The 21,081-nt window shown below is 37.4% G+C and overlaps 3 protein-coding genes across 3 annotated transcripts; all 3 read left to right on the top strand.

Annotated features, from left to right (window-relative positions):
• The first annotated feature begins 566 nt into the window (after window positions 1-566).
• LOC106373505 lies at window positions 567-1,625 on the top strand. Its single transcript, XM_048748672.1, has 2 exons — window positions 567-779; window positions 834-1,625. The coding sequence occupies exons 1-2, from the start codon at window positions 567-569 to the stop codon at window positions 1,623-1,625; spliced, it is 1,005 nt and encodes a 334-aa protein (XP_048604629.1).
• A 5,538-nt stretch (window positions 1,626-7,163) lies between these two features.
• Window positions 7,164-10,027, top strand: LOC106449371 (peroxidase 67-like). The gene is made up of 3 exons (XM_013891141.3): window positions 7,164-7,406; window positions 7,540-7,731; window positions 8,897-10,027. Exons 1-3 carry the CDS (start codon window positions 7,179-7,181, stop codon window positions 9,455-9,457), a joined length of 981 nt encoding a protein of 326 aa, XP_013746595.2. The 5' UTR covers window positions 7,164-7,178; the 3' UTR covers window positions 9,458-10,027.
• Window positions 10,028-18,344: 8,317 nt separating this feature from the next.
• On the top strand, window positions 18,345-20,979 carry LOC106417760 (CBL-interacting serine/threonine-protein kinase 10-like). Its single transcript, XM_022695919.2, has 2 exons — window positions 18,345-18,864; window positions 18,979-20,979. The coding sequence occupies exon 2, from the start codon at window positions 19,098-19,100 to the stop codon at window positions 20,427-20,429; it is 1,332 nt and encodes a 443-aa protein (XP_022551640.2). The 5' UTR covers window positions 18,345-18,864; window positions 18,979-19,097; the 3' UTR covers window positions 20,430-20,979.
• The last annotated feature ends 102 nt before the right edge of the window (window positions 20,980-21,081 follow it).

Genomic DNA, 21,081 nt, shown 5'->3' on the forward strand with positions numbered 1-21,081 from the left:
CCAAAATTCAAAAAAAAAAAAAATAATAAATAAATAAAACAATCATGATCACCCTAAAGCCAAAATCGTTTTTGATCTTTTGTGATCAGTCAAAATCAGAATAAATGAAATATTAAAACCCATAAATGAAAATCTTTGACCATTGATGTCTGATTTTGAAAACTGAAAAAAAAAATTTTGAAAAACTTTTATGATTGTTTAAATGAAAATCTTTGACCATTGATGTCTGATTTTGAAAACTAAAATTTTTTTTTTGAAAAACTTTTATGATTGTTTAAATGAAAATCTTTGACTAAAGTAAATATTTATTTCAAATATTATAAACTATAATCAAGTTTTAAAAATTAGTATATCATATAATAAATTTTAAATACTTGTTTTGAAAACATTTGATTATAAAGTTATCATTTGATCACATAGTTATTATTAAAACCAACCTTGAAATCGATTTTATGATTGAATTTTCTTAGTGATGATTGAAAAATATAAAAACATTTCAAACATTCAAAATCCCCATTGATCATCTTATTATGAATCCTTATCCCTTTATGGATTATTTGATTCAGATGTCGAAAATCAACAATCTTGAGTATGATGCCCTCAATCTCTCCGGAGACAATTACCTTCAATGGGCACTTGACACCAAGATCATCTTGAAATCCAAAAACCTTGGTGCTTGTATCACTGATGGCAATGAGTCATCTGAGAAGGATAGATACAGTGCGATCTTAATCATACGCCATCACCTTGTTGAAAGTCTCAAAGACCAATACCTCACTGTTGAGAATCCTCTGGAACTTTGGACAGAACTGAAATCCAGATATGATCACTAGAGGACGGTGCTCTTACCAAAGGCCCTATATGATTGGAGGAACCTAAGGATCCAAGACTTTAAGTCTGTGGATGAGTATAACTCGGCTCTATTCAAGATAGTCTCAAAGTTGAAACTGTGTGGAGAGACTATCACTGATGCTGACATGTTAGAGAAGACATTCTCTACATTCCACACAAGCAATGTTTTGCTTCAGCAACAATACCGAGAAAAGGGTTTCTCCACCTATGCAAATTTGATCTCTTGTTTGTTGCTGGCTGAGCAAAACAATGAGTTACTCATGAGGAATAGTGAGATGAGGCCTCCTGGTGCTAAGGCATTACCTGAGGCACATGCGGCCATAGAGCCAAAAGATGAGTCTCCAAAGAAAGAGTCAAACCATGGCCGTATGAGAGGCCGTGGAAGATGGCAAGGTCGTAACCGTGGGTTTCAACCACGTGACCGTTGGTTTCAACCACATGAACACCTTGGTCGTAGCCGAGGCCGAGGATATGGCCGAGGTAATGGCCGAGGGTATCAACCTAGCCGTGGGTATAAGTCCGACTTCAAAAACCATGGCTCGACCAAATGTTCTTGCCATCGGTGTGGGATGACCAATCATTGGGCCAACCGATGCAAAACTCCCAGTCATCTTGTTAAACTCTACCATGAGAGCATAAAGGGAAAGAACCATGTGGCCCATTGGGTCCATCATGATGATGATAATGATCTCGACCATGAGGATGTTCAAGCCCATGACAATGATGATCAGACTGAATTTGAGACTTCAGATATCCTTAAAGAGGCCAATTAAGATTTCGACATCATGTTGCTTTTGTCTTTGCATTTTCCTTTGGCTTTATGTTTTTGTTCTACTACTTTGAAATAAAGTTCTATCTATGAAATAAATTTGATTTTATATATCCAGTTAAACTTCCTAAGAACATTTAAACAAAGCCAAATAAAACATTCTTATACTTAAGAAATGTCTAAGATGATGATCCTTGTCTATTTTTCAGAAATGAAAGAAGACAAGAACATGCTAGTGGTTGATAGTGGATTAAGCCATACTATATTAAAAGACAAAAGATATTTTGTTAACCTCACCCTAAGAAGTGCCAATATTAATACTATAGCAGGCACAGCCAGTCTTATTGAAGGCCATGGCCAGGCCCACTTAATGATGCCTAATGGCACGCATCTAGAAATTTCTGATGCATTATATTCTCCTAAATCAAAGAGAAATTTGTTAAGTTTCAAAGACATTCGTATGAATGGTCTACATGTTGAAACTAAGGGCGAGGGAAAGAAAGAATTCCTTTTGATTTATGAAAATGTCCAAGGCCATAAGAAAGTCCTAGAGACTATCTCTGCTATATCTATGGGCTTTTATTGTGCCCATATAAACTTGATCGAGGTTAATGTCACAATGACTAAAGAGTTCAGAGAAGCCTTTAACTAATGGCACGACAGGCTCGTCCATCCTGGTTCGGCTATGATGCGTAAAATACTCTTGAACTCAACTGGCCATTCCTTGAAAGATAGGAAAATTCTCCCTAAGAGCTTTCCATGTGTTCCATGCTCACAAGGGAAATTAATAATAAGGCCATCACATGTAAAGGTGGTTAAGGAAACATTAAACTTTATGGAAAGGATTCAAGGCGATATATGTGGACCAATACACCCACCTTGTGGGACATTTCGATATTTTATGGTCCTCATTGATGCATCGACCAGATGGTTGCATGTTTATTTACTATCCACTAGAAACCTGGCATTTGCTAGATTACTGGCCCAGATCATAAGACTGAGAGCCTACTTTCCAGATTTTCCACTTAAAACTATTCGTCTTGACAATGCTAATGAATTCAATTCCCAAGCTTTTAATGATTACTGTATGTCCATGGGGGTAAGTGTGGAACACTCCGTGGCACATGTACATACACAGAATGGATTGGCCGAATCCTTCATTAAAAGAATCCAAGTCATAGCTCGACCATTACTCATGAGGTCGAAGCTTCCAGTATCAGCTTGAGGACATGCGGTATTACATGCTGCTGAATTGATACGCATAAGGTCATCTAGTGAACACAAATATTCTCCATCCCAATTACTCTCGGGTCATGAGCCAGACGTGTCCCATATCAAAACATTTGGATGTTCTGTGTATGTTCCTATTGCACCACCACAGAGAACAAAAATTGGACCTCAAAGGAGGATGGGAATATATGTTGGATTTGACTCTCCCACCATTATTAAATATCTTGAGCCAACAACATGAGATTTGTTTAAGGCCAGATATGCAGATTGTCATTTTGATGAATCTGAGTACCCAACATTAGGGGGAGAGAATAACAAGCTGGGCAAAGCAATAAAATGGAATCAAACATCCCTATCATGGCAAGATCCTCGGACTCAATCATGTGATTTAGAGGTCCATAAAATAATTCATTTGCAAAATCTAGCTAATCAATTGTCTGATTCCTTTGCTGACCCGAAAAGAGTGACTAAGTCCTATATACCAGCTTGTAATGCACAAATAAGTATTGATGTCCATGATGGACACAATCAAGTGGCTACAGAGTCTAAAGCACGCCTCAAACGTGGTAGACCAATTGGTTCCAAAGATAAAGGACCTCAGAAATTAAAGAAAGGTGCAAAAGAAACCGAGGTCATAGATTGTCCAGACAAGGCCGAAATGGCCATGCCTAAGGTACCAACCAATGAGACTCGGGACGCCGAGCCTCATGGTACTGAAGGTGCTAATGATGAGATCTCAATTAATTATCTTATGTCTGGGACAAGATGGAACCGAAAAGATGTCGACATCGATAATATATTTGCTTATAAAGTAGCCCTTGATATGATGGACTTAAATGAGGATCATGAACCCACGTCTATTCTAAAGTGCACTCAAAGATCTGATTGGCTCAAATGGAAAGAAGCCATAAACGTGAAGTTAGAATCATTCAAGAAAAGGAATGTCTTTGGATCGATTATCCTGACGCCTTCTAACATTAATCCAGTGGGATATAAGTGGGTATTTGTGAGGAAGAGAAATGAACATGGTGAAATTGTAAGATACAAAGCACGGCTTGTAGCACAAGGATTCTCACAAATATCAGGCATCGATTATGAGGAGACATACTCCCCTGTGGTGGATGCAACTACATTTCGCTTTTTAATAAGTCTGGCCATCAAAGAAAATTTGGATATGCGGTTGATGGATGTTGTAACCGCATACCTTTATGGTCCACTGGATAATGAAATATATATGAGATTACCAGAGGGTATTGAGCTTAAAGCTAACAAAGGTTCTCGAGAAGAACACTGCATAAGGCTGAACAAATCCTTATATGGACTTAAGCAAAGTGGTCGAATGTGGTATAATCGTTTAAGCGAATACCTTGCCAAAGTAGGCTATAAGGACGACCCTATCAGTCCATGTATCTTTATAAAGAAGTTTGCAAACAATGGTTTTGTTATCATAGCAGTGTATGTTGATGATTTGAACATCATTGGAACCTCTGGGGAAATCGCCCAAACAGTTGAATATCTCAAGAAAGAGTTTGAAATGAAAGACCTAGGTAAAACCAAAGTCTGTTTGGGGTTGCAACTTGAGTACATGAAAGGAGGAATCCTTGTGCATCAAATGGCATATACTGAAAAAGTACTCAAGAGATTTTATATGGGCCAGGCTCACCCATTGACCAGCCCAATGGTCGTGAGGTCCCTTGATTTGGACACAGACCCATTCGGTCATAAGAAGGACGATGAGGATGTCCTGGGTCCAGAAGTGCCATACCTCAGTGCCATATGAGCATTAATGTATTTGGCTAGCCACACTAGACCAGATATATGTTTTGCCGTAAACCTCCTATCAAGATTTAGTTCTTGTTCGACCCAAAGGCACTGTAACGGAATTAAACATATCCTACGTTACCTACAAGGAACTAAGGATTTGAGTCTATTTTATACCAATGAAACCAAAGATGGTTTGGTAGGCTTTGCAGATGCAGGCTACTTATCTGATCCACACCATGGTCGGTCCCAAACTGGTTATGTGTTCACTCATGGTGGTACTGCTATATCATGGCGTTCCATGAAACAAACTATAGCAGCCACTTCATCTAATCACTCAGAAATTCTTGCCATGCATGAGGCAAGTCGTGAGTGTGTATGGTTGAGGTCTATGACCCAACACATCCGATCAGATAGTGGAATGGTCAAGGACAATGATCTGACCATCATATATGAAGATAATGTTGTTTGCATTACTCAACTCAAAGACGGGTATATCAAAGGTGACCGAACCAAACATATTCTACCCAAGTTCTTCTTTATTCATGAGTTGCAGAAAGCTGGAGAGGTCAACGTCCTTCAGATCCGGTCTAGTGAGAACTCAGCCGACCTCTTCACCAAGTCATTGCCCACCAGCACATTCAGGAAGCTCACGCAGCAGATTGGCATGCGAAGACTCAAGGACCTTCAGTGATGTCCAAATCAGGGGGAGTAATGTGTCTTGTACTCTTTTTCCTTTCTCTAGTTTCTCTTTTACCACATTGGGTTTTGGATTTTCCGGGAGAGGTTTTAATGAGGCAACATTAGCATGTTACAAGCCCTATATGGTTATGGCATCCAAGGGAGAGTGTTATGAATCATGAAGTGGATGGTCCATAACCTAGACCATACAAGTTCAAGACTAGAGTCCATTGGAGGTTTACATCCAACCACATGGAAGACCCATTTAACCTTAGTCTTTATGAGTTTGACCATGTCATTATGTAGAGTATCTTTGTAATCAATTCTCCATTTGACTCCACCTTGTATTGGTGTAAGGAATAAGAAATATACTAACACATTCTCACAAAACTTCTCTCAAATTTTAACATGATTAATATACAGTTTAAAAAATGATTAATATACATGGATTAGATTACTCTGTAATTTGAAATCCCATTAAATTTAATATGTTTAATTGGGTTTGTTGGATCTCGAACGAGCTTATCCGTTCTGGTTCTAATATCATGGGAAGATTAATGAGATTTCGATTCATAATTGTTAGTAGTGATTGATCAAAAAAAAAAATTGTTAGTAGTGATTAATTAGATTGAATCTAATATGTCTCGTATTGCATGTGTCGTAAAGTTCGAAAAAAAAATATTACATGTGTCATTTTATTTTCGATGAAAGGTTTATAAAAACAATTCAATTTAACCATGATGTTGATATGGCGGCTAGTAATATTTAAAATAAATTTAAATATCCTCAAATTAAAATGTGTTTTTACCTATAGCGTCCGCCCATAATAAACCTATCCAGCTAATAGAGAGTATATGATTGGTAAAAGAAAGATAACGGAGAATGTGGTGAAAAAATGGAAAGGAAAGCAAGGAGTTGGTAGATGGTGGCGTAAAGGACCAAGTAGATTTTTTTTTTTTAAGAAAAAAAGGACCAAGTAGATTACAGATCTATTTTTGATGATTAGAAAATGAAAGGAGTAAAATATTTGAGAAGAAACTTTTCTCCGTAAATAAACAACACCTAGGTGTAAGTAAGTAATCTCTATAAGGCCACCATTATCGAGGTTTCTCCACTGGGTTTTTAAAAATAACGAGCCATTTAATTAAATCATAACTAATTAAAAAGTTTGTAACCGATCCTTAATATGGGTCTTTTGTGACCGATTACAAAAGAGTTTCTGGGGACACGTGTCAGCAACTAAACGAGGAAAGGTGGGTTTTTTTTTCTTCCTCTCTATCTTTTCTTTCTTTGTTTCTTTTTTTTTCTTTGTTTTTTGTTACACTCAATTTGATATTTCAGAGTTCCAACAAACCGAGGATAACGGAAGTTCACATGTGGATCTCACGTATTTTACAGATATCCCTACAAATATCGCCAATATGATGGGTGTTCAAACTAGAATTCGTGATAGACAAATGCATCAACAAGTGAAAGCTGATTTGGTTGAACATGTATAACGTAAATTTGGACGTGATGAAAACGACAACTGAGCTCAAATATCGTTTATTTTGCTAATATTTGTTTTTATGTTTTTATTTTAAAATCTATGTTGAAAATTTTATCTTTTAATTTGTTTTATTTAATAAATAAATTTTATCTTTAAAAAAAAATTTGTAATTTTTTTTTTAAAACTCTTAATTAAGAAACTACCATTGGAAGCACAAAATCGAACAGTTTCTTAACAGAGTTTCTTAACTCCACTTAAGTACATTTATATATTTAAATAATCCTTAAGAAACACTAATGAGTTTCTGTGGATAATCATGCTCTAAAGCCCCAGTCTCTTGCATGCTTTCTTGACCCACATCTTCTAAAACAAAGAAAAATAGAACGCAAATAGAGAATGGAGTACCACAATAAGCAGATCATTAGTATGCTAAAGGGGTTGTTTATGATGATTCTGATGATAATGGGGACACAAACCCATGCTCAGCTGAGCAGTGACTTCTACGCTGAGAGCTGTCCTTCACTATTCCCTGCCGTGAGAGGGGTGATGCAACGGGCGGTGGCCAAAGAGCGCCGCATGGCTGCTTCTCTCCTCCGTTTGTTCTTCCATGATTGTTTCATCAATGTACGTCTCCTCTTCTTTTTGAGTAATGAAAAAGGAAAAAAGTGCTTTATGCTTACCATCTTTCCATGAATTACTCCAACAATGTCAACTTACAAAATGCTAAGGAAATGTTGGTTATATTATGGTTTTATAGGGCTGTGACGGATCCATATTGTTGGACGATACATCCTCTTTTAGGGGGGAGAAAACTGCAGGACCCAACAATAACTCTGTCAGAGGATTCGAAGTGATAGACAAAATCAAGTCGAGGGTTGAGAAACTCTGCCCAGGCGTCGTCTCATGTGCAGACATTGTCGCCATCAGTGCTCGTGACTCCGTCCTCCTGGTTAGCACATCTGCATGCATTTACTTTGTCACATATATATATATGTACTTACTGATCGTTCAGTGAAAATTTTGTGAATACACTAAGGTGGCTAAACAGTAATATTTATGTTAATGGACAAGGAGAACTTAGTTTTACAATAATTTTTTTGGGTCAAAGGTTTACAATAATTAAAATTAAACAATTCATAAAAAAAATTCCCCATACAAATGTAGTGTATGATACCCTTGACTATATTTGCGAAGTGATTTTGTCACATGTCCTTTTTATAATCAATTTCACAAAACAAATATGACATGACTACTGAAATTGATGACATGTCTTATAGGTTAATATGACATGGACAATTGCATTTAATGTTAATTTATATTTTTGGTAAACTTTTTAAAATATGGTAATAACTCATATATTACATTTAATGTCAATTTATATTTTTGGATTTTTTTTTAGAATATGGGAATAACTCATAAATCATCATTAAAATAAATATATTCAAATATGGCATTATAAATTTCGAAATATAATTTAATTATATATTTTTAAATTATACAATTTTATTACTAAATTTTTTAAAAATGTATACAATTTTTTTTAGAAAATTATAAAAATTTAATCGTAAAATCATTATTTTCTTATATATCTACAAATTTTATAAATATTGTTTAATTTTTGGTAATTATGCAACTTTTACAAATTTATTTAATATATTTAATTAAAATGAATAGATAGAAAAATATATCTAAGATTATAATTTCAAATATATACATGCATATTCTTAAATATAATTTTTATGTTTAATTAAATTAAATTGATATTAAAATATTGATACGAAAAAGAAAATTTACAATATTAATAAAATTTTATTTTAAAATATAATTTATATTTATCTGTTAAAAAATATTTTAAATTTTAAATTTTTTTACTACACATGGTGCAAAAAGACACCTAGTTCACTATATATCAAAGGAGGTTAGAACTAGACGTAATATTTTCTTATGTAAATCATGGTCGGATAGAATTGTTTCTCGTAATAACATTTCTGCATACTATTTTGGTTTAAATATAATAACGATCCGTTTCGAACATTAGCCCAAACCTTATTTAATTTTAAAAAAACATTAATTCTCATCAACTTAATGTTTACACCTCTTGTTTGATTACGTAGTTAGGTGGGCCTAGATGGAGCGTGAAGCTTGGAAGACGAGACTCCAAGAAGGCAGGCTTCACAGCTGCCAATTCTGGCGTCATTCCTTCTCCATTCAGTACACTTAAAACCCTCATCAACCGATTCAAAGCCCAAGGCTTGTCCGTACGTGACATGGTCGCTCTATCTGGTGCTCACACCATTGGACAAGCCAACTGTCTCACTTTCAGGAACCGTATCTACAATGAAAGCAATATCGACCTCTCTTTCGCCTTATCTAGACGTAAGCACTGTCCTGCTACTTCTGGCTCTGGCGACAACAAGAAAGCCCCTCTCGACATCGGCTCTCCCACAAGATTTGACCATAGCTACTATAATCAGCTTCTCGATAAAAAGGGACTCCTGACATCAGACCAGGTCCTTTTCAACGGCGGTTCCACCGACTCCTTGGTCGGAACGTACAGCCGCAGTCGGAACACCTTCTACCGTGACTTCGTAAGGGCTATGGTTAAGATGGGCGATATTAAGCCCCTTACTGGATCCCATGGTCAGATCCGCAGAAACTGTCGCAGGCCCAATTAGATTTCGTGCTATAAAAGACCATCAGGCCGAATAATTCTTATATTTCACCAATTATTTCAGCAAACTGTGTTTATCATTATTTTTTTTGTAACTGAGCTGTGTTTATTTTTATAATCTGTATGTGTTTCTTCTTCGTTAACTGTTTAAATATTCATAAGCACAATCCAATAGATTGCTGAATAGAAATTTGTGGGTATGCAGTTTTCATTTACTTTCCCATCTTCTCTCACTTCGGCTCTATAAGAATTATTCAAAGCAATAAACTTTAAAATTTAAATGCAACTGTGTAGTTGATTTGTTCTAAAACGTGAATATTCCCCCAATCAGCAGAATACATTATGAAACAAATTGACCAAATATATATATCATAAGATGTTAATAACATAATTACATTACATATTTATATACAGATCAGAGTAGATACTAAAATTTTCCAAAATAGTAGATATGATTTTCTATTTTTCATCGAGATTATTTTTCTATCTTTTTTAATTCAAAAACTTTATAAATATAACATTTTTAGATTGAATCGATACATAACATATCGAAATTTAACATATAACATACTCAGCTCTATGCATCTACTACCACTACAAGAAAACATAATCTTAACAAGGGCGGTTTTCCTCGTGAGTTCGTCGTAAAAGAGGAATTACGACGAATTAGCGAGGAACCACGTTTGCTCGTTACTCATCTGTCGTAACACATATTTCCTCGCTAATTCGTCGTAACTTAGCGAAAAATATATTTCGTCGTAAAGACGAAGTAGATCATTTCGTCGTAAAGACCACGTCAATATTCCACGTAAGGAGGTCGCTATATTTCCTCGTAAATACCTCGAAACGAGTTTCCTCATAAATACCTCGAAACGAGTTCCTCGTAAACTACACGTAAATACCTTGAAAGTGTTTCCTCGCAAAATACACGTAACGACCACGAAAGGATTTCCTCGTAAAATACTCGTTTATTTTTCCTCGTTATTTCCTCGTAAATGTTTTCTCGTAAAATACTCGTTTACTATTTCTCGTCATTTCCTCGTAAGGTTTCCACGTAAATAGGTCGTACATTAGCTACGAATTTACTTCGTTTTTATTATTTTACAGAATTTAAAAATATAATTAAAAAATAATTAAAATTATTTAATTTATTAATAAAATTAAAATTTAAAATAAAAATAAATCAATATGAAAATATTTTATATATAAATAAGTTTTGAATTTATAATACAACAACCGGAAAAAAAAACTAAGGATCGTTCATCGCCTGGTAGAATTCATCACTCCTCCTCGTAACATCCGCCTCGTTATGTACGTCGGATGACTCGCCTCGAATGGGATGTTGTTGTCGCATGTTCCTCAACATGGACTCCCATTCCGGATTTGTGGCCGCTATAACGTCCAAGAAGCCCTCGACTCCACCCATACGAGATTTTGTCGCGGCCAACTCGTTACGCAGCTAAGCGGACTCTCTACGCAGCTCAGTGACTTCATCATCCCGTCGCTGACCATAAGACGATGTCGCTCTCGGAACATCGTTGACGGAACCAATCCCCAACGTCCGTCCCTTTTTTTTTAGGGACAACCTTAAAAACAAAAAATAAATATTGTTAGTAAAAATTTAAAGTTATATTAAATGAATAATAAAAAATTAAAATTTTTGAAAATTTACCTCCTCGTAAATCTTATCCACTTCAAGTGTGGATAAGGTGACGGGTAATCCGTCGGTAGACTGCTGGGTCAGCTGAGTCTGGCGGTCTTCAACCCGAACAACCACGTCGTTGTAGATTTGCTCGGACTTGCCATCTACAAATACGCCCGCCTTGTTCTTGTGGGTCCTCTCGTAAAGTTCCATAAGAGAAGGGAGATGTCCCGTCTCTTTGGCCTAAAAAACATTTAAGAAAGTTAGAATAAAATATATATATTAAAAATTTTATTTAATAAAATATTTAATTACCATTTCCAAATGGACACCGGCGTGGAATTTTTGGCCCGTAGTGTGAAGCATCGGCCCGTTTCCGTGCTCATCGACCGTGTTACGGGAGTTAGAGCAAGCCTGGGCGATTCTAATGGAATCAGGAAGGCGCCAATAACGGATGAGACCATCCCACACATCCGTGGTGAGCTCAGCGGGTTTGCCACGGTCATATCTCTTCACGATCCAGTCACTCTTCCAGTTGGAGACCGTGTCCAATAAACAAACTTTTGCCTTCGCGTTAAACTTCTTCCTCACCCTCTCAGTAATCCCCAAGGCCCAATTATATTTTTGCTGTTGGAAAAAATAAATTAACAATTAGTTTTTTAAAAAGTATATATATAAATCATGAATAAATTAAAGTATATATAATTAATTAATAGAAACTTACAGCGTAAATTTTGAACCACGTCTTTCTGACGTAGTGAGGCGTCTTACTCCAGTTCGGATGTGCCATGGAGAAGTAACCTTTGATCGTGTCGGTTACGTCCGATGCAAGACATCCGTCAACCCCCCACCTGGAAAATACAAATTTAAAATATAAATTATTTTTTAATGTTATAAAAGAATTTTAAACGAATTAAAATAAAAATTAATGCAACATACCACAAAGTTCCGTCCGGTCGGTCGGGGTCGATGACTGGTAAACCTTCTCTGCCTGGCAGACAGAGAATGTTCTCTACATCGTACTGCGAGTAAGGAGCACTCGGAGGAACCATCAAATCGGGATGAATATTGGCGGCCATCGGAGGTGCCATCGGAGGAGGCACAGGAGGAGGCATCGTTGGATGAGCCATCGGGGAAGGCACATGAGGAGCCGATGGTGCACTAGAAGAAGTAGACCCAGAGACTCTCTGAGTGTACTGAGTCTCGGGGACAGTCTCCTGATCCGAAGAACCGGGTCTAAACGACTACCCGGCTCACCGAAGATCTCTCTGTAATTGGCAGTAAGTCTTCTTTTTCGAACCTGAGAAAAAAATTAAATTTTTAAAATTAACATCAACAGTATATTTCCCAACATTATTCACCTAATGAACACTAAATAACATAAAATCTGTAAACCTATCTAAATTCCCTATACTAACCACCTAATTTACCCTAAACTAACCAAATTAGAGAGGCTTACCATTGCTACGAAATGGAGAGGAAGTGGAGAGGAAGTAGAGAGGAAAGAAAGAGTGAGCGCTCGGGGGTATATATAAGATTACATATCGTCGCAAATTTGTCGTAAGGTTACGACGAAATAGCGAGCAGTTACAAAGGCCCGTGTTTTTCAATACGAGGAAATTGCGAGGAATCACAAAGGCCCGTGTTTTTATATACGAGGTATTAACGACGATTTTGCTTACGTGGAATTAACGAGCCTTGCTTTCCTATAAATATACCCACAACTCTCATTCTCAAACCACACACAAACTCCCAAATCACACCCTATCTCAAATCACATTCCTCAGCAAAATCCTATTCAAATTATAAATATTTGAAAAAAATAGGAAAAGGAGAAGATATTAGAATTCATGTGCGCGAGACTTACGTATTATAATTGCTGGAAGTCCTGCCACATGTTAATCTGGTATTTTTCTCCTTTTCCTTTTTTTTCTAGTTTTTACACTACGAGATATTTACGACGATTTCTGCTTACGTGGTATTTACGACGATTTCATCCAACGTGGTCTTTACGACAATTTGGGCTTACGTGGAATTAACGAGTGTTTTGTTTAAATCTTTTTACGAGATATTAACGATGATTTTGCTTACGTGGAATTAACGAGCCTTGCTTTCCTATAAATATACCCGCAACTCTCATTCTCAAACCACACACAAACTCCCAAATCACACCCTATCTCAAATCACATTCCTCAGCAAAATCCTATTCAAATTATAAATATTTGAAAAAAATAGGAAAATGAGAAGATATTAGAATTCATGTGGGCGAGACTTACGTATTATAACTGGAAGTCTTGCCACATGTTAATCTGGTATTTTTATCCTTTTCTTTTTTTTTCTAGTTTTTACACTACGATATATTTACGACGATTTCTGCTTACGTGGTATTTACGACGATTTCATCCAACGTGGTCTTCACGACGATTTGGGCTTACGTGGAATTAACGAGTGTTTTGTTTAAATCTTTTTACGAGGTATTAATGACGATTTCTGCTTACGTGGAATTAACGAGTATTATGTTTAAATCCCTAAAATCCGAAACCTCTAAACCCCAAACCCCAAACCCCAAGCCCCAAGCCCCAAACCCCAAACCCCAAACCTGAAACCCCAAACCCCAAACCTCAAACCCCGAAACCTCTAAACCCCAAACTCCAAACCCCAAACCTGAAACCCCAAACCCCAAACCCCATATTCCAAACCCCAAACCCCAAACCTGAAACCCTAAACCCCAAACCCCAAACTTCATATTCCTTATTTTCATATATTCCAAACTCCATCTTTATTTTTAAATTTTGTCGTTATTTCCTCGTTGGCTTACGAGGTATTTACGACGATTTCTGCTTACGTGGAATTTACGACAATTTCTTATACGTGGTCTTTATGACGATTTGTGCTTACGTGGAATTAACGAGCCCCGCGTTCTTTATTTTAATATTTCGTCGTTATTTCTTCGTTGGCTTACGAGTCCTTAACGACGATTTGTGCTTACGTGGAATTAACGAGTGTTATGTTTAAATCCCTAGAATCCGAAACCCCAAACCTCAAACCCCATATTCCTTATTTTCTACTTCATATATTCCAAACCCCATCTTTATTTTCATTCCAAACCACAATTCCCACATTTGCTTATTCATAAAACAAACTCCCACATTACCTTATTCATAAAACAAACCCCACATTATCTTATTCATAAAACAAACTCCCTCATCTTATTCATAAAACAAATACATCAATCGGATACATCGACATTCTTGTCATCACTAGAAACATCATCATTTTCATTAAACTCGTCTTCAACAGCTTCGTTTGTGGCATCATCGGTAAGATCTTCGTACTCGTGATTATGCTGATCAATGAGAAGGAAGTCATCAATTTCTTGTTCAGGTTCCTCGACTTCATTTATCTGTTCTTCTTGCAATGGTGGTTCTTCTCCACTGATGATTCGTCCTCGAGGTGTAACTTTGATCACTGCTAACCAATTTATACCTGAATCTCTCATCCGAGGGTATGGAAGGAAGCTAACTTGGTCTGCTTGTGAAGCTAAGATGAAAGGCTCGAATTTGTTGTACCTTCGTCTACCGTTGACATCAACTACACCGAATTTGTTAGACCGAACACCTCTGTTGACGACAGGGTCGAACCATTCACATTTGAAGAGGACGCATTTCAGCTTCAGTATCCCTGGAAATTCGACTTCAATAATCTCCGTCAAGATCCCGTAGAAATCTGTTTCCCCTTTCACACATATTCCATAGTTACTGGTCGCCCGCTGTCTACCATACTCATATGTATAAAAAAGTATAGCCTCGTGTGAAATACATCTGTGATGTGGTGACCTTTACAAGTGGAGATTGAATTACTTCGTGTAACCACTTAGGATAATCTGCATCGTCGTCGTCATAATCAACCTGCAAAAATAAAGAGAATGTTAATGAAATACAGATCATGTATGAAAAAAGAGTTTGAGTTAATACCTGATTCCGCAACCACTTAATGAAGTGTTGATCTTTCCTTTTGTCTACGTCACTTGTGGATATACCAGGAAATGTTTCTTCGACTTGAAAAATAAATAGGCTGTAAAATCACATTTTATAGGAATGAATCTCTCGCAATTATACAATTAATTATACTTATATGTGTTTCGAAGTGTCAATATATGTTACCTTTTAAAATAACCCATCAATGGATCTTCGCAATTGAGTAGAATATAGGTGTGTGCACTATGAGCGTCTTGTTCACTCGACCACCAAACCTCTTTAGACTTCCCACCGAGTCGTCCAATCTGGCTAAAGATGTCTGGAACACCAGCAACTGCATATGTTGGCGCAACACCACCATCATCATATCTTCTTGGAGCTCTTCTCCGGGTACGTACTTTTGACGCAAAGTAGTACGATGTGAAGTGAGAAACTTCTTCCGTCAAACTTCCAGCAATTATAGAACCTTCAAATTTGGCGAGGTTCTTTGCTTTTCCCTTCAAATTTTTCATGGCTCGCTCATACTGATACATTCATCCGTAATGTACATGTCCACTAAGCAATGCCTCATATGGGAGGTGGACAGCTAGATGCTCCATGACGTCAAAAAATCCGGGAGGAAATATCTTCTCCAAGTTGCACAATAAGATGAGAATGTTCTCCTGAAGCTGTTCCACAACTTCTTCTTTAAGAGTGTATGTGCTCATATCCCTGAAAAATGCTCCAATGCCTTTTATATTCCAAAAAAAAATTAAACACATTGTTAGTCATATATTATTTTGTAAATTATTGTGATATAATACACTACGTACCTGCAAGTGCTTCATGTACGTTTGTTGGAAGTAGCTCCGCAAATGCAAAGGGCATTAGTCGTTGCATAAAGACATGACAATCATGACTCTTCATCCCGGAGAACTTTTGACCCTTTTCAACACATCTAGAGAGATTCGAAACATACTCATCAGGGAACTTCACTTCTGATGCCACCCAGTTGAACAACACCGACTTTTTTTCTGAAGATAATCTGAATATCGGAACGGGAACTTGTCCATTGCTTTTAATATGTAACTCGCTTCTTGAGCAAATATCCGGCAAGTCCAACCTCGATTTTATGTTGTCTTTTGTCTTTCATGGGACATTCAATATTGTATTCATGATGTTCTCAAAGAAATTCTTCTCTATATGCATCACATCGAGGTTGTGGCGCAGAAGAAGATCCTTCCAATATGGCAACTCCCAAAATATACTCTTCTTGTGCCAGTTGTGATGAACACCGTAAGAATCATGCATATTACGAGGGACATGCCAATTACCACCCCAACGAACTGTTTCGTTAGCTCTGTAGTAGTCGATTTGCGCTTCAATTTGTTCTCCAGTTAGATATGGAGGAGGAGTCTCTCACAACCCTTTTGTGCCTAAACAAATTCTTGTTTCTTCGGTAAGGATGGCCAATGGAAAGAAATCGACGGTGACAATCAAACCAACTTGTCTTCCTACCATTCTTCAGTTGAAACGCATCTGTCGTTCCATTACAATATGGACAAGCTAATCTCCCATGTGTAGTTCATCCAGACAACATCCCATAGGCAGGAAAATCACTTATGGTCCACAAAAGCATCGCTCGCATCATAAAATTCATCTTCGTTGAACAGTCATACGTCCTCACCCCTGTTGACCACAAATCCTTCAACTCTTTTATCAGTGGTTGTAGGAAAACATCAAGAGACCTTTTTGGATGGTTCGGACCAGGTATTAATATGGTCAAGAATAGCAACTCCCGTTGCAAGCACATCTCCGGTGGCAGATTGTATGGTGTAAGAAAGACTGGCCACAATGAATATTGTCTCCCTGACATTCCGAACGGACTAAATCCATCTGTGCATAGTCCGAGATACACATTTCGGATATTGCTAGCGAAATCCGGATGTACTTTGTTGAAATGTTTCCAGGCTCTTGCATCTGATGGATGAGTCATCTCACCATCCGTCTGAGTATGCTCGGCATGCCATCTCATCTTTCCAGCAGTCTGCTCTGATTGATACAATATTTTCAATCTGTCTGTAATTGGTAGGTACCACATCCTTTGGTACGGTACCCTATTACGTCCCCGTCCTTGCGGCTTGAATCGTGGCTTCTTGCAGAATCGACATTCTTCTAGCTTCTCATCATCTCCCCCAATAGATCATGCAGTTGTCGATGCAAACATCTATCATCTCCGAAGGCAACCCAAGACTATAAACCAGTTTCTGAATCTCATACTAAGAATCAGCAGACACATTGTTTTTCGGCAAATACTCTTTAAACAAGTCTGCCCATTCGTTCATGCAACTTTCAGGTAGATTGTGATCAGTTTTAATATTCATCATTCTAGCAGCTAACGACAATTTAGAGAGACCTTCTCTACAACCACTGTAAAGTGGTTGATTCGCCGCGTTTAACATTTCGTAAAACTTTTTTGCATCTATATTAGGTTCTTCATCTTCATCATGAGCTACGAATGCATCAGCTACCATATCATGAACCCTATCATAATCTACCATCTCCTCCTGATGGTAACTATGTTCATTATGCAAATGATGATCAACCGGTTCTTTTTCCTGAAAATTGCTATTACTACTACTAGCTTCATTCTGATCATAATTAAAACCTTCTCCATGTTGAAACCAGATATAGTAATTTGGCGTGAAACCTCTATTTATTAAATGCTTCCAAACATTTTCACGGTTTGCCAGTTTCGAATTGTTGCATTTCCGACAAGGACAGAACATCTTACCACTTTCTTGGGCGAGCGGTGTTGAATCTGCTTGATGCATAAATGTCTCCAGACCCGCAAGGTATTCTTTCGTCACTCTCCCGTTAGCATCTCTATGCATATACATCCACTTCCGCAACTCGTAAATAGTCCCGGAGCCAGCCATTTTTTTTTCTTTCACGTTTTTTGTTGTTGTTGTGTTTAAAATGATGTTCAAACATCCATATTTATAGGAAATTTCGAATCTGGTAGTTGTAATTTTCCTATGAATTTACGACGAAAATTAATTAGGTGGCAAAAAAAAACGTGTAACACCTACAAAGTTGGTGGATTCAAAATTTCCTCGCTAAATACACGTAAACTATTTCTTCGTAAATAACACGCAAAGTTTACGTCGTATTTACGAGGAATTAGTTTTTCCTCGTAAAATACTCGTCAAATTACATCCACTTTACGACGAAACACTTTTGTCGTTACGTTACGAGGAAATAACGATGACTTTAGTTTTCCACGTAAGTTCCTCGTAAAATCGACGTAAATTTACGAGGATTGTTTTTCCTCGTTAAATTTCCTCGTTAAGCATGTGTTTTCTTGCGGTGTACATACATATCACAAGACTGAATTTTTTTAACATGAGATTAGATAAAGTTGAAAAAAAGAGATTTGATAAAAGTTCATTTTAATACGGTGGAGCCGTTGGGTGAAAAGTAAGTTAGCCAATTAGTAGACAAGTGTAAAGGCACATTATGGGCGAAGGAGACAGAGGAACAAGTGGCCTTCTCTGCCTTATTTACTACAGTTTTAGATTGATATTTTTTATTAATGTGCGTGGACGGCCAATGACGTTTAACTTCCTTTTCACCTTCTTCTTTCTTCCTTTTTGTTCCGTCTTAAAAAATAAGCATAAAGAAACAAAGAAGATCCTTGGAGATCTGCACGTCTTCGTTTCTAGAAACAGCTGTGGTTGTCTTAAACCATATTCATTGTGACTTCTTGTATCTTTTCTCGAATAGATGTTCTCCCAAGTGTCAATATATGAGGTAACGTAGGAGGAAAGTAAACCAGAATGATGAGTTCTGGTTTAGGGCTCAAGTGTTTGAGAGTTTGTGTTTTGTAACTGAGATCGCATTGCTTTGTTTATTTTTGCATCACAGGCTCTGAGAGGTGTATTCATACCGCTCAACCAATCCACTAGAGACTCAAAATGTTGTCTTACCACCACCAACTCTCAAGTAGTGTTCTGTCTCTGCCTGCTTAAGTTTTTGTAGATTAGATGGAAAACAAACCAAGTGTCTTGACCGATAAATACGAAGTCGGAAGGTTACTAGGCCAAGGCACTTTCGCCAAAGTCTACTACGGAAGGAGTGTTCATACTAACCAGAGCGTTGCCATCAAAATGATCGACAAGGAAAAAATTATGAAAGTTGGGCTTAAAAACCAGATCAAGCGAGAGATATTCGTAATGCGTATAGCTAAACACCCCAACGTAGTGGAGCTATACGAGGTCATGGCAACAAAAACAAGAATCTACTTCGTCATGGAGTACTGCAAAGGCGGAGAGCTTTTCAACAAACTCGCCAAAGGAAAACTGAGAGATGACGTCGCTTGGAACTACTTTTACCAGCTCATCAACGCGGTTGATTTTTGCCACAGCAGGGGAGTGTATCACCGTGACATCAAGCCGGAGAATCTATTGCTTGATGAGGACGACAATCTCAAGGTGTCTGATTTTGGTTTAAGCGCCCTTGCTGACTGCAAGGGACAAGATGGTCTCTTGCACACCACTTGTGGCACTCCTGCTTATGTTGCTCCTGAAGTGATTAATAGAAAGGGATATGATGGGACAAAGGCAGATGTTTGGTCTTGTGGGGTGGTTTTGTTTGTTCTGTTGGCTGGTTATCTCCCTTTCCATGACTCTAACTTGATGGAGATGTATAGGAAGATAGGAAGAGGAGAGTTTAAGGCCCCAAGCTGGTTTGCACCTGAAGTAAAGAGACTCTTGTGTAAGATGCTGGACCCTAACCCTGAAACAAGAATCACTATTGCCAAAATAAGAGAGAGTTCTTGGTTTAGAAAAGGTTTACACATGAAAGAGAAAAAGATGGAGAAACGAGTCGAAGAGATGAGTTCAGAGGAGAGCAATACAGACCAGCCTACAAGTATAAACGCTTTTGATGTAATTGCATTGTCTGCTAGGTTTGATTTGTCAGGACTTTTTGGTGACGTGTATGACAAGCGAGAGTCTAGATTCACATCTAAGAAGCCTGCTTCAGTGATCATATCTAAGCTGGAGGAAGCGGCGCAACGGTTGAAGCTGAGGATAAGAAAGAGAGAAGCAGGTTTGTTCAAGCTGGAACGTTTGAAGGAGGGAAGGAAAGGAGTACTGTCGATGGATGCGGAGATATTTCAAGTGACGCCGACGTTTCATATGGTGGAAGTGAAGAAATGTAATGGAGATACTCTGGAATATCAAAAGTTGGTGAAAGAGGATCTTAGGCCTGCTCTTGCTGATATTGTTTGGGTTTGGCAGAGCGACAAAGATGAGGAGTTGGTCTCTGCTTCACAGCAAGAGATAGAACAGCAACAGGAGGAAGAATCGTTGTAGTTTTGAGAAGTTTTGTTCCAGTTTTTGGATATTCTTAGCTCTGATGCTAAAACGTATATGAGTTTCTTACCATTTCCGTTTGTGATAAAGATAGGAAAAGCTTTTTGATAATTTGGAGAAAGTGCAGTTCTGAAGATAGGAAAAGCTTTTGATGCCAGCTCCTGATCTTGAACTCACCATCATCTGTAATCATTAAACATTAATCCTCTTCCTTCTATGGTAAGGGGTTAGGTGAAACCAATGTTCTAAAAATCTCTTGCCGGTAACTAGGCGCTTTATAGAGGACTAGAGACTAGACAGATTATTTGAAGCTAGACGAGACCTAGGCTTTTGCAAATTTTTTATTTATTTTATATATATTATATATTTAAATGACACGTTTTAGTTTTTAAGTCTAATTATAAAATTATTATGATAAATTATTGAAAATTAGATTATACAAAACAAAAGAAATTAGACAAATTTGTAGATTTGTAATAACATTATTGATTAATTTAACATATTCAGATTAATTTTAGATCAATTTAAATCGATTTAAACCGACTTAGAACAGTTTAAACCAATTTGAATCATATAAATTGGTATAAATCGGATTTTAAAAAAATCGTTTCAGATAGTACCGAGTTGCCGCTTAGGCGGGACGGAGCCTAGA

The sequence above is a fragment of the Brassica napus genome, chromosome C2, assembly GCF_020379485.1.
Source record: "Brassica napus cultivar Da-Ae chromosome C2, Da-Ae, whole genome shotgun sequence".
In the NCBI taxonomy this organism is placed as follows: Eukaryota; Viridiplantae; Streptophyta; class Magnoliopsida; order Brassicales; family Brassicaceae; genus Brassica; species Brassica napus.

What these genes read in the sequence shown, in the direction of transcription:
- LOC106373505 (XM_048748672.1), top strand. Translation starts at nt 567, where the DNA reads ATGTCGAAAATCAACAATCTTGAGTATGATGCCCTCAATCTCTCCGGA. An exon ending in TCAAAGACCAATACCTCACT is followed by an intron (nt 780 to 833) that starts GTTGAGAATCCT and finishes TATGATCACTAG; the next exon opens with AGGACGGTGCTCTTACCAAA.
- LOC106449371 (XM_013891141.3), top strand. Translation starts at nt 7,179, where the DNA reads ATGGAGTACCACAATAAGCAGATCATTAGTATGCTAAAGGGGTTGTTT. An exon ending in TCCATGATTGTTTCATCAAT is followed by an intron (nt 7,407 to 7,539) that starts GTACGTCTCCTC and finishes ATGGTTTTATAG; the next exon opens with GGCTGTGACGGATCCATATT. An exon ending in CTCGTGACTCCGTCCTCCTG is followed by an intron (nt 7,732 to 8,896) that starts GTTAGCACATCT and finishes TTGATTACGTAG; the next exon opens with TTAGGTGGGCCTAGATGGAG.
- LOC106417760 (XM_022695919.2), top strand. Translation starts at nt 19,098, where the DNA reads ATGGAAAACAAACCAAGTGTCTTGACCGATAAATACGAAGTCGGAAGG.